The sequence below is a fragment of the Hirundo rustica genome, chromosome 1 (assembly GCF_015227805.2).
Source record: "Hirundo rustica isolate bHirRus1 chromosome 1, bHirRus1.pri.v3, whole genome shotgun sequence".
In the NCBI taxonomy this organism is placed as follows: domain Eukaryota; kingdom Metazoa; phylum Chordata; class Aves; order Passeriformes; family Hirundinidae; genus Hirundo; species Hirundo rustica.
The window spans coordinates 109,303,443-109,316,675 of NC_053450.1; the positions used below are offsets into that span (position 1 = coordinate 109,303,443).

The 13,233-nt window shown below is 40.8% G+C and overlaps 1 protein-coding gene across 1 annotated transcript in view; it reads right to left on the minus strand.

Annotated features, from left to right (window-relative positions):
• The window catches only part of NPSR1 (neuropeptide S receptor 1), a 57,515-nt gene that overhangs the window by 14,613 nt on the left and 29,669 nt on the right, over positions 1-13,233 (minus strand). Inside the window, exons 3-4 of the mRNA XM_040072937.2 lie at positions 3,183-3,286; positions 2,738-2,831 (exon numbers count right to left, since the gene is read on the minus strand). Coding sequence (XP_039928871.1) covers positions 2,738-2,831; positions 3,183-3,286 — 198 coding nt within the window. The remainder of the gene's footprint in view (positions 1-2,737; positions 2,832-3,182; positions 3,287-13,233) is intronic.

The following is a 13,233-nucleotide window of genomic DNA, read 5'->3' on the forward strand; positions in this document are numbered from 1 at the left end:
GAACAGAACTGAGCAATTTCGGTTGGGCAAGAGCAGTATTTCTTCGTGTTTCATAATACTTTTCCTGCAATGTTAATTTATTTTTATTTTTAAATGCCCCTTGCATTTGGTAGAATATGGCCTTGCTAGTCTCAAGGGCTTTCCAGGGCACTGATAGGTAAGCAGATTTTTGTTTTATTAGAATAATGTTAATTTTCTGCCTTACCAGGAGGGGGGTTTATGCTATGTTTTTAATAGTTGCTCTAGTATGCTCTAAATGCCAGCAAATCACATAACTAGAGCTGTATCAGGTATAAATGAAATCAAACAAATAACTTTTCAAATACAATATTCTGTGACAATGGGTTTGAGTACATCTCTCTGCTTCCCACCTCTTGGAAGGTACTTCCTGCCATCAAGAATGTCAACGCTGTGCAATCCTTTGATAAGTTGAATGCCACCTTAAAATTAGGTTTTAAAATCAGAGAGAGCAGAGCTGTTCCAGAATTTCAGTGGTAGCACTGTTTTCAGCCCAAAGCCACCCAAGGATCAGCTGACACCTTTTTGTTTTGTCATCTACTTAAGCAGTTCGTTTTTCTCCTGTTGTTTAGTTTGCATGTTTCTTGCATATACCTTTCCAACATGATGGAGTATTCACAAAACGTTTTCTGCTATAACTTCTCCGTTTCTTTTCTTTTTGATCCTTATTTTACGTTTTTTTCTTAATGCCCTTTTTGTTGTAGAAATAGATGTCTCACAATAAAATCTTTAGGGCTAAAAGGCATATTTCTTTCCCATACTGCACTTTCTCTGGTCATTTATGTATTTGCAAAGTATAAAATATTCATCTGTTGAAGTTTGTTTTCTTAAAAACCACACGAAGAACAGGCTAGTAGCTAAACCAAAATTTAAAAAAATAGTTTGACATTTTTGAACTGGAATGTTTGATTTTTTTTTTTTTTTTTTTCCCAAAATGATGTTTCAAGGTTACATGGAAACACAATTTTTCAAATCAGTAAGAAAGGACTCCTTTGTTTCTTGATTGAAGGATTTTGGGGGGATGAGTGTTTCATTTTGCAAAGAAATTTGCCACAGGTTGACTCAGCACTGTTCATGAAGTTCCTCCGTGTCATCACCAATGACAAAGATTTGTAAATCTCTTTGCTCTCTATTTGTAGAATAGCTAAGAGGGCATTTCAAAAGCGTCCCACACAGCACCTCTGCAAGGAATAGCTGGGTACAAAAGGTGATTATTTTATGTATATTCCAGAAAGTTTTTATGATAAATATACCTCTCTAGAGCCTTCTTTTGTATTTACAGCTGCCTTCTTTTTTCCTTTAAACATGATCTTTGCTTGTGCATCAGTGTGTAGCCAGACCTTGCAAGAGGTGGATGGGCTTTGTCAGTGTTCTCTCTGCTTGTGACTTTTTCCCCTGACCAGAACTGCACCCAGTTGATGATTTTGCTACCCTCGACTGGGGCCAACATCCTCTCTTCTCCAGTTAAAAAAACACCAAAAAACCCCAAAAACTTTATGGCATAGGTATAGGAAATGGGATTTAAAAAAGGCTTTTATGAAGATTCTAAGTGATTTTTCGTGGGTTCTTTTTCAACTTCAAAGTGCTTTTCAAAGTTTATCTATCAAATTCTTTACTATACCCAGGTGGTTATTTAACAAGCACTGCTTTTCCTCTGCCATGCATGAAGAAGAAATGCCAGCAGGTCTGTCCCACAGCTCATCCTGCTCAGCCAGCAGGTTTATGATCCCCCGCCCTGCCTGGTTTAGGAGCCCTCCTGAAGGAGCTGTAGAGCAATGCCACCCCTCCCAAAGCCTGCTGGGAATACCTTGATATCCATCTCCCTGCTCTGAAAGAGTTGATCTGCACGCTGGGGAATATAAAGCTAAATTTCACACAAGTATTTGAAGCATTCAGACCTTAACATCTGCCAAAGCTGCACCACTGTCTCAGCTGTGATTGACTCACAGGTTTTTAAGGCCAGGAAGGACCATTAATCTGAGCCCCTGAATAGAGCTGTCTGGCAAAAGCCATCATTACTCCAAAACAAGAATGATATTTGCATCTGATTAAAGCATATCCTCCAGACCTCATGGTTCTTGTAACTGTTCTTCTTCCTCAACACCTGCTATCTCTGTTCCTTCACTCAGTGCAACACTTTTAATGCCCCACTTTGGCTCTGTGGGAAAGAAATAATTTTGTTTAAACTGTACCGCTAAGAGGCCAGGATATATCTGAGTGCTGTAAAAAAACCTGAAACCAAACAAACAGAGGAAATTATAAGAAACAATAGATATCCAAACTTATATGCTGTCTCTTTTGAAGACACATCAAACTATTGTATGAATTCTCAGTACCACACCCTCCATCCAAGTTATATTTTAATGTGAATAAATAGATGTAAAGACATTGCAGCTCCTACAGTCAGTATAGTGGAAAATGGGATAGCTTTTGTCCATTAAAAACTTCTGAAAATGCTGGAATATAATGAAAACCACTATACTTTTTAAAATGTCATTTCATTCTTTGCTAACACAATACTTATAAAAATTGCTGAGGGCTAAATGGAGTTTAATACATCTTGAAACCACAGCTACTTCGTCATTTGGAAATTGTTACAGAGTTCACATGTAGCTAGAGCAGGAATGAATAATTCATAGCAACAAGGTTAAGAATTTTGAAAACTAAAAAATTATCCAATAATGTCTGTAGCAATAACAAGGTGCTGAAGTTCTCCTACCTCCTTGCAAGAACTTCATGGGGTAAACTATGGCATGATACCGGTCTATGCTTAGTGACACAAGGACGTAAGTTGAGGCATAGAGAAGCACCACCTAGGGCAGAAAGTATAATGAGACAACAGTTGAGACACTTCTATTGCAGAAGGTGATGTCAATGAGAACTCTGAACTAGGAATACTTTAAAATGTATTAATTTTTAAAATAAATAAATAAATAAATAAATATTAAAAAATAACATCCCTCCCCCACCTTGTATATTCACCCAGGTATTTTTCCTTTATTCCTGTCCACAAAATTTAAAATATTTAATATGCTTTAACTAACATGTTTCGCCTTCAAATGATTATTTTCAACACTTAACACTTTTGCTGATAGAAAAGATTCCACACAGTGCTTTTGCCAGAGATTATGGCTATGGGGCAAAAAGGACGAGGGTTTTTATACCTGGAAGTAGCGAACAACCCTGCAAACGATATCAGGGGCCATAAAATCTCCAGTGTAGCGCCAAATGATGTCAGTCATTATGTTGATGAGTCCTGTGAATGAATCTGCAAAGAGAATAAGTGAAGAAGCATTGAAAGAAGCAAATACATGACTTCGGGTGAACCCCAGAGGCAGGTAGGACCTTTGGGATCTATCAGCTCCCCAGTCCTAGGGGCAGTCAAGCCATGACCACTTAGCCCAGTATGCTAGAGGAGCTGAGGAAGCCTCAGAAAACACCTCATAATTAGTGTTTAAGTGTGTCAGCTTGATTACAGCTGTGACAAATACTGAACCACTTAACGTCTTTTATTCTTTATCTGTTACTTCGCTCTAAAAACTCTCCTGCAAAATCACCTGGAGTGGCAACGAAATGCTGCTAAAGTTGGTGGAAATTTTGTCAGGAGTTAATTTGCAAACTTAATTAATTAATGACTAACCATGCTTTGTCAGCTTAACATTAACCTACTTATGTCTGTACTTTTATATTTGCCAAATTAAATACACTTCAGGCTATCTTTTCTTTTTTCTTCCTTTTTTTTCTCCTGCAAGAAAACCTAAAGAGTTATTCCAGACTTCGTTCTGTTTCTTATTGAACAAGTGAGTGCTCACAGAGATGCACATTTTACAAACCAATCACAAGAGCTGGTATTCCTGCATTACATACGGGTGACAATAAGGTTTGTCTTTAAAACCAACTTCTCTCACTTGGGCAAGATAAATATTTTCAGTGCAAACGATGGAAGAAAATGTGTACCAGTCCAATGTGCTGCCACTTCAAGTACTGTGTCATGTTGCTCTTCTTGCACAAATTACCACAAAGGGAGAAAATAGGTTAGGAAAACTTTTCGTCCAATTTTTCAGGAGAAAACCACTCAACATGAAGAAAAAAACTTAAATCTATATTTAAAAAAAAAAAAAAAAAAAAAAAGTGCTGAGGTAAAATGTTTCATTTTGCTACCACCATTTTCTGTTACCCTGGTTTTTCTGAGCCTTTTGATTTTCTTAAATGGAGTCAGATCTTTTTAGTTATTTTACAATATTAAGAGCAGTTTTCTACCTTTTCCCACAGATGTAACATAAACAAATCCTTTGTTTTTCATTCTCTGTCCTTTGTTTGCATATTTCTAACCTGAAAACCATTGTAACTGACAATTGGTCTGGCCACTGAGGTTGAGGGGTGGAAACCCCAAAAAGCCAATCTTCTGCTAGACCCACAAATGTATAAAAAGTAAGAAATAAACAAAGGGGCTCTCTTCTCTCCGCTCTCTCAGCTGGGAGCTGGTTCGGAAGGACCTCTGCCTTGCGAAAATCTCTTGTCTGTGTGTGACTGCTTTGTGTGTCTCGGTGACAATTTTCCACATTCAAAAAACATCTTTAAATTTTAGTGTGATAGAGATCTTTTAACCCCCATATCAGAAGACTTTGATTTGAAATTTATGCCTTTGGAAACAAGGTATTTCAATGATTTCAAATATTTTTTTTGAGAAATGAACTGTTTGGGACAGTATTTCCAAGCAAATAGGCATATGTCTTGCAAAACAGGGTTATTCTAACCCCTTTGAAATTACAGAAATTCCAGATATTTCTAGCTGGAAATTGAGATTTCAGCTTAGTGCTTCAGAAAAAGCAACTTGTTTGGTTTCACTAGAAAATCTGGGTTATTTTTTCTGTATCACTAATCCTTTATCTCCTCATTTTCTTCTTTCATTTATCTTCTTCTTCAAGGCTCTGTTCAAAATTAAAGTAGTGTAACTACATTGCCTCCCTCCTTATGACTACTGTTCAATTAATACTGGTTCACTCTTTATTCTCTCAGCATTTCCCAGCCCCATTTTCTCTCTCTTCTCTCTTCCCCTGCCTCCAGAGAGAGGCTGGATCAGAGACAATCTCCAGAAGGAAGTCTGTGGTTTGAAACATCATGTTAAATGTTGTTCATTGATTAGGCTGATGAGGTAAGGAATGATTGTTCCTCTGATGAGTATAGTGGCTTTAAGACTTCACTGAAAAGACTGTAGGTATATAATAAAGGTGGCTTTTGAAAAAAACACAGAGTATAAGTGTTTCAAAACGTGAAATGCATCCTCCAGCAGCGGTTCCAACCTATCCCTTTCTCTTTCCTTTCTCCTGCATTATTGATTCATATTCTCTCTCTTTCTACAGTAATGAAATATATATTGGCTCAAAGTATTACACATCAATAGAGCTTCACCTCAGCGTATCCCCTGGCTTTTGATGGTCTGAGCATCTGCCAAGCAGGTGCTAAATCAGAGCTCAGCTTTCCTCGGAGGGGCAGGGCACCGAGGCTCTGATGAGGAAAGGGAGAGAGAAGGGACAACACCTCACCTATCTCCTCATTTCCCTCTTCTCACGGCCATCTTCCTATCCCTTTTCAATGCACCAGGAGAGCGCTTTATAGGTGCAGCCTGCAGCTGTGGGGGGAGATGGGGCAGCATCCAGGAGTTTTCCTTCAGGTAAGCAATTTGGCAGTCCCAGACAACACACTTTCCGCTTACGCTCACTCCAGATTTTTAGTTTGCATCAGGTGTGTGGTTTTAATCTGTGTATGGGCCCCACTTCACTGGCTCATGTGATGGAGTTCCACAGGGGAATGAGCCTTTGTTCAGCTGATGCTCAGCCCAAAAGTACTCTCCAGTTGCTCTCCTTGCATCCCACACCACGCATCTACCAGCCAGAGCTCAGGTTGAGGGACCATGGCAAAGTTTATGCAGCAGCAGCAGATCCCTCTCCAGAAACACAGAATGTGGATATCAGCTCTGTCTTTTTCATGTTACAAGTCTCTACCCACTGTATGTCATTACCTACAAATTTATCTATAGCCTTAAGTACTTCAGGAGCTTTAAAGACAACTCAGGATTGTCTTTCCCTAGAGAGCAGTTGAGTGAGGTTTTTCAGGTGACTGCAGAGGCTTTTAAATGAGGCTTAAACTTCACAGCTTTTTTTGCACTGGCAGCCTCAGCTCATCTCTCCCAGCAGTATGTTTTAAGAGCTCCCTGTGCTGAATTTCAGAATTGCTGTGGAGGGCTCAGATTCAGCCTCCAAGCACGTGCCCCTGAATATAACACACACATGCACACCAAAGCCAATGATCCCAGCTGCACATGGGGCCAAATATAGCCAGATTTCTCGATGCCCTTCAGTTATAGAAACATTTTCCCACTCAATGCCCTCATGCCCTCCTCAGGTTTCGTCTCTTGTCTTTTCAGTCCTAAAAGTACCAGACTAGTTCTTCTCAGAGGATCCTTCAGTCTTCTGCTGCCTGCTCCAGAAGGTGTTTCTTATCCCATCTCTGCTAAGGACCAGGCTCTCTCAGTATGACCACACAAAGTCTGCAAGGATTAGTCCTGTGGACTTTACACAGGCTCACCAAGTTAATAATGTGCTTTGTGCCAGTGATAGCATGAAGGGAAAATGCAGCAAACCTACAAATTATGACAAAGGATTGCTATACACTCTCCAGAGACACAAGTACCTAGTGCAAGCCTTTATTAGTGATTTAGATACTAAATGTGCTGCTCATTAATCTGTTATCTTATGCTCATCACACCTTCAATAACTAGACTTTATATTTTTCACACCTTCACATTTTTGCTTATAAGCCTCTTTTTACACAGAGCCTCTATGTGCCAGCACTATAAACCTGGTAGAGAGATAATGAATTGCCAGCAGACCTTTTGCCACTGGTAGGTGAATCCTCCTCACCCTTGTATCATATCAGATGCAATTATATCCATGACCACAGCATCTTGAAATCCTCATTTGCCATGTAATTTGAATTGCTGTAGTAGAGGTCAGTGAGTGGAAGTCAGCTGGTTTCAGCAGTGGGATGTCAGCAGATCACACATTCCCTGGCTGCTTTTGGCAAGCTTACACCTCAAACCGTGTCACCGTCATCCTAAGTGACGGATGTCAGGTACAGAAAGCTGGCATAGCCAATACATTGCTCTGAACCTCAGTGTCCTCATTACTTTGAGTATCCTCACCACTCCTTACAAAGAGTGGCTCATGTTAGATACTTGTGTTCTTTCACTGACAAGGGTTCCTGGGCCAAACCAAGATAATTTCTGAAAACTGTCCTAAACAACCTTCACTCACAGCTGTGTGCAAGCTTGTCAATTGCCACTGCCTTCTTCATAGTCTTCGAAATTTTTTTATTAAGCAGTGGTGTGTTTAGTGTTCTAGGCAACAGTCAGGTTATAGGCCCATTTAATTACTCAGAAAAATAGGCAGAAATTCAATTAATGAAATATATTCTCTTTTGATACAAAGTAAAGATGCCAGCAAGTGATAATTTGTGACTTTTAAGCCAAAGGTATATTTAAAGAAGTATACAGATGAAACAATTCCTTGTTGAAGAGAGGATCTGGCACTAGTGCAATAGGAATGGAAGAAGTTTGCTCTTGAGGGGGAGTGGATTTTCTATAAACAAATGTAAAAGAAAAATCCTATGAAATTTCAAGAATAAGAAAAAGTAGAGGGAGGTAGGGAGTAAAGATGGCTTTGCCTGGGCGGAGGGAGAGAAGAATATCTTTGTGGGGTTTGTGCAACTGGACAAGTCTGCAAACCTTTATCTGCCTCCTCCCTGCCGCCAGTGCGGCCACAGCCAGTCCTCGAAGGCAGAACAAGTGTCTGCCTTTTACAAACCTGTCAGCATTTCAAAATGCAGCATTTTTAAACAGCAGTTATCCAAAAGGCCAAGAAAATGCCTGAGAAGGAGGAGCACCCTGTTCCCAGAGGAGACTGAAACATGCTGAATATAGAGCTATGGCATCTGTTGTTGGGAAATATGTCAGGTACTGAAATAACCTGTGAAAATCCTGGGCCCTAAAGGCCAACATAACCCAGGTTTCCATCACATTCAGCAAAATGCCTTTGGATTATTTTACAGGCATGACTGAGTGCAGGCATTGCCTCTGCACTTTTGAGCCCAGGAATCACTTGGTTCAGGAGGTGGTTGCAGTAGCTTGGGTGATTGGTGCTGCATCATGTGACTGATCTCAGAAATGTAAAAAGAAATCACTGCCCTTGGAGGAACAAATCTGAATGTCAGCTTGCTGTTGGTGTAAGTGAAAGAAATTTTTGTCGAAAAGTCCTCCACAGAGAAAGAAGTACATTATAGAAAGAAAATGGAGGTAATTAGCAATCTGACATGGGAATAGATAGGTTGCAACTGTCTCAGATAGTAAGTTCACAGAAATTCATTGACTTGACGGTGTTGCCAAAGGGATGTACCTGTGCAAACTTCAGGATATTTCTTTCATTACAACTAAGGAGGTTCAGATAAAAATCTGCACTAGCAAGTCTACAAAAAAATATCTCTATCATTTTATTATTAGTACTGACACCACTCTTCCCTCAAGACCCTCTACCCTGAACATGAAAGTCTTTTCTGTCAGAAGTAGAAAGCAGAGTGCTGGTAAACTGTGATGGGTTAAAAAGCTCCCCAAGTCATCTCAGCTACAGCATCATTTTCCCCTGATGAGAGTAGTTCTATTAAGTTGGATGCGGTGATCCATGACTTCTTGGTGAAGCTGTGCCTCTTACCGAAATACCCTCTCTCTTTTCATGTCACTTACAGAGTGATTCCATTTTAATGAGGTATATTTTGTTCTGCTCTGTAGACAGCGCCAAAGCTGCACAAGGCAACACAACATTTTGTGAGGCAAGACAAAGGGTGCAAGTTCCTGTTCAGGGCTGAGCACTTCATATGGCTCATTTTTTTTGGACCTCATGATGTACATTCCCATCACCTACCACTCCCTAAGGAGTGCATCCTCTGGAAGCATCAGAAGCAGCAGTTCACTAACACCTGCCTGCAATGGAGTGATAGACCCTTAAAAACAAAAGTGGCATCACTGCCCCATGACAAAAATAAGGTCCTGTCCATGATTTTTGAACTGATGAGGCAGCCACTGCTCTCTGACCTTGCTGCTCTGTATTATGCTTGATGTGCTGTCAGCTAATCAGAATCAGTGCTGTGAACTTGCCTTGCAAGTCAGCAAAACCCATATCTGATATGTCTACAGGCTGGTGGGTGCAAGCAATTTATTAGGTGTTCTTAGGGTTGCTAAAGGTTGGTTTTAGTACAGGCAGAGGGCAGAGAGAGCAGGAGAAGCTGCCCTACCTCCTGCAGACAAGCCTGCAGGCTATTTTCTCCCACTCTTCCCACAGTCTGTGCTTTCCACTGGAAACTCACGGGTGGCTTTGCATGTATTCACTGCATTGGAAATAATTTTGTAACCACATTTCCTAAAAAATATACCCAGCCCTCTGCTCTCATTCAGAAGCTGATAGTGAAATAGGTTGTGTCCCTGCTCTGGGTACCTGTAGGACAAGATATTTATACTTAGAAGATGCCCTTTCAAATTATGACATTTTATCTCTATAAATGCTGAGCCATGAGAGCCTGGTGTGTGGCCTCTCCATGCAGTCATGGTGCAGCGTGGGGTTGCGTGTGGAGCAGGGTGGGTGCAGGGGGCCTCACTACAAGAGTTGCCCTCATGTTTTGACAACTTATTCCTCCTCTTCACAACTCCTCCAGGCGCATTTACCTGAGTTTATTGTTGTTTGCAGCCCCTTGTTCCAGCACTGCAGAGCATCTGGATACCCTGCTGGAGACGGGGCCAGTAGGGAGGATGGTTATGAGCTGCCATGAAGCTGCCAATCCTGGTTTTAACTATTTCAGAAGTGCTGATATGAAGCAGATATGATTGTGCTTATGCAGTGTAAGGATCCCAGCTCTCCCAGCAAAGGGACAGAAAGTGTCCCTTTGGGATGCACTAAGATTTGTGGGGAATCAGCAAGGACACCCAGAAGCTCTTTGTTCCGTTGTGGTGCCTGCATTGGAGCACACATTTTGCATTGCAGCAGGAGCAGTTTTGCCACAGGTACCAACAATGTGTACTGTGCTGCTCTTGGGCATTTTCTCCTTCAAGCCTGGCAGCCTGGAACAGAACACCAAATGTACTGTATGAAGCAAAACCCACTTGAAAATTGTTGAGAGAAAACCTGCTGAATTGACCTGTTACAGCTATGTGGATTTTCTTGTGGCAGAAGCGGTGCTTTCTTTCTATTTCTGGATCATACAAAGTGACAGAAAATTTTGTTGAATTGTGTGAGCATCTAATTTATTTGTTGCATTTCTTATATTTGTGCTCTGAGATCCACTTCCTCATGAGATGAGGCAGGCCCTGTTAGGCTAGATGTTGTAAAGGATGGATGCAGTGAAGCTCCAGCCTCACTCCATAGCTCATCCAGGTTAAAAGATAAAAGGCTGACAATATCATATACTGCACAACACCAACCCCTTCTGAAAGAGCACTTAAAAGAGAGCTGGAGATCAGGTGTCTAGGAATTAAAATTCAACATGCCCTGCCATTGTGAAAGGTACTGAGGTTTTGTGTAATTTGCCTTTATTACTATATCTCTTCCTTATTTCCTACTGCACCGTTGCTGTGGGAATACAGCTGGAAGGGGCTGGACTGATCCAGCAGTTCTGCTAAGAAGGAGCATGGCGCCCACCAAAACAAGGCAGGATAATGGGAACAGCAGCAGCACAATAAATACAGTGGAGGGGTGGGCGAAAAGGAGATCTTGGTCACCACATGAGCAATGGTCTCGTTATTCAGAAAAACTGGTACCTCCCACAAAGTTGAAGAAATGACTGGAGAATTGTTTTTTTGTAAAACCAGGATGTATTGTGAACCAATCAGGACAGAAAAGGCAAGTAATTTTCAGATGTCCCCTTCTTCAGACCTCTGCAGATACTATGGTTTGGGATTGGTAGTTGCCCTTAGGGGGAATTATGCAGGGGCAGATGAAGTCAATGATAATTCTGAACCCTAGGACAAAGTTTCCTTATCCCATCTTATGTTACCTGCACATAGATGCCACTGTCTACTAGATGAAATATTATTTTGCTGCATACAGTTGTTCAGTGGTTCATTCATTGTAAAGAGAATGAGTCTCAGACAAATGCAGAAGACACACTTCCGTGGACCAATTTGTCTTACTTAAACACAGAAAAACAAGGATATGCCTCCTCAAAAGACAAAGGAATCACACTGCTTGTAATTCATTGCTGCTGTATATATTTCAAGTTGTGCCTGTACTTGAAGGGTTTTCCAAAAAAAAAAATTCTTAGATAACCAGTATCAAAAATGTCACATTTAATTATTTCCTTCCCCAAAACCTTGTATACAGGTGCTTCTGCTATTTCTTCTGAATACTCTATACTGATCCTTTTGCCAACTCCTTGCCTCAAGTATTTGAAGGACTGCAGGTTCATATCTTGGTCACAACAGAAACTGCATGGTTATTCTCATCTAAAAATGTGGACTATCCTAGGAGTATTTTCTGTTGGTGTAGTTCAGGTACCCAGGTCACTGTAGCCATGGATTACCCATATTTCTTCCAACATAGCCTTAGTTGGCTCAGATATTGTTGATGCAGATACTTTAGTCTAAGTAGGAGTGGTAAGGGTAAAGCCCTCTTTCTTCCCTCACAGTAAACTGTAAATCAGACTCCCATGGTGCTCAAGCAGTGACATTGCATGCTGCAGCTCAATTTTTGTTGGAGCTTAGGCTTTCCATTAATTCCTTAAGTTTTAGCTTTCTTGTTTTTCAGATTCTGTGCTGCCTGGGTGTGTAGTTCTGAGCCTCATATTAAGTGTTAGTCAGCTCTCTTCACAGACTAGGTGGACAAAACAAATCCTTTTCCTGCTGAAGACCAAGGACGAGTACAACTTTCAGGCCCAAAAGCATAAACAATGGTGGACTGAAGGGAGAAGCAAGAAAGATGAGCCCTCACAACCTGGAGCTGCAATTGGACAATTAAACCCCAATGTGCAAATAGACCAAAACTTATAAATGTGTAAGACCTCGTGACTGGTTGTCCATTTTTGTGACCATTTTAAGTCCACCTCGGGTGTAGCCCTGGTCAGGCTCTTGTCCTGCCCAAGGTGTCCTGCCTTTAAAGGCTTTTCAATAAATATCTACTTTATTCTCTAGCTCTGTTCAGTCTCTGTTTCAGGTCAGCCTTCCCAAGGCATCAGCATTACAGAACAGTAGAATAATGTTCATTCTCATTTTTGTATCTTTGTCCCCCCGGTGTTTGCTCATAGCATGAACAAAAGCACACTGGTAAGTTTTTTTTCCCACGTAAAATCATCATGTAGAAAAGGTAGATCAGGCAAACACACACTGAGCTGTTTTCCATTAAATATGCTACAGTGCCAAAACAGGCTGCAAATTCATTACATGTGATCTGGATCTCAGTCCTGTAATTGAGCTGAACATGGCCAAAATGGACTTCCCAGTATTTGGTCTTAACAGAGCAACTAAGTGTCTGTAGTGCCACATGATCTCTTTGACCTGAATTCCATAAATCCTGTTAATCATTTGTAAACATTTGGTCACCAGCTAGGCAATAGAGTTAAATTGACTCTCCAGAGAAAACCTGTAAAACACATGAATGCGGGTTGAACATATTGGCAGGTGATGAAAAATGACGTGAAAATGTTAGATGTGTTGTCCGACAGCCCTTTGCAAAGATGGGTAAAGGGAAATGTGCCAGTGTTATTGTTAGCGACACAAAGACAATCTCAGTAAATAATTATCACTGCTTTAATATGCAAAAGTGGAATAGAAAACCCCTGATCTTCTTAATCTAACTTTAGTGCATGCAAAGGCTATTTCCAGAATAATTTCTGTTTGATTGCAACTAGATGTGCTGCAGTACAGATGACAGACTAAAAGGTGCTAATGATGTATATGTACTTTTCATGTCAAGAGTTTAAAGTCATGTCTTTTAATGGGAGCTAATGCGATCCCGAGCGATGGATCCAAGTAAAGCGTAGTCTTTACAGCTGTGCTGATGGCAGCACCACATTTGTGCATTCCTGTTTCTCAGCATTTACTATGGGTACGTGAAGAAGACAGGTAGCAAACTCCACACACCTACCTATATTTAGCAACAGAAGTCAAGCTCTCATGTA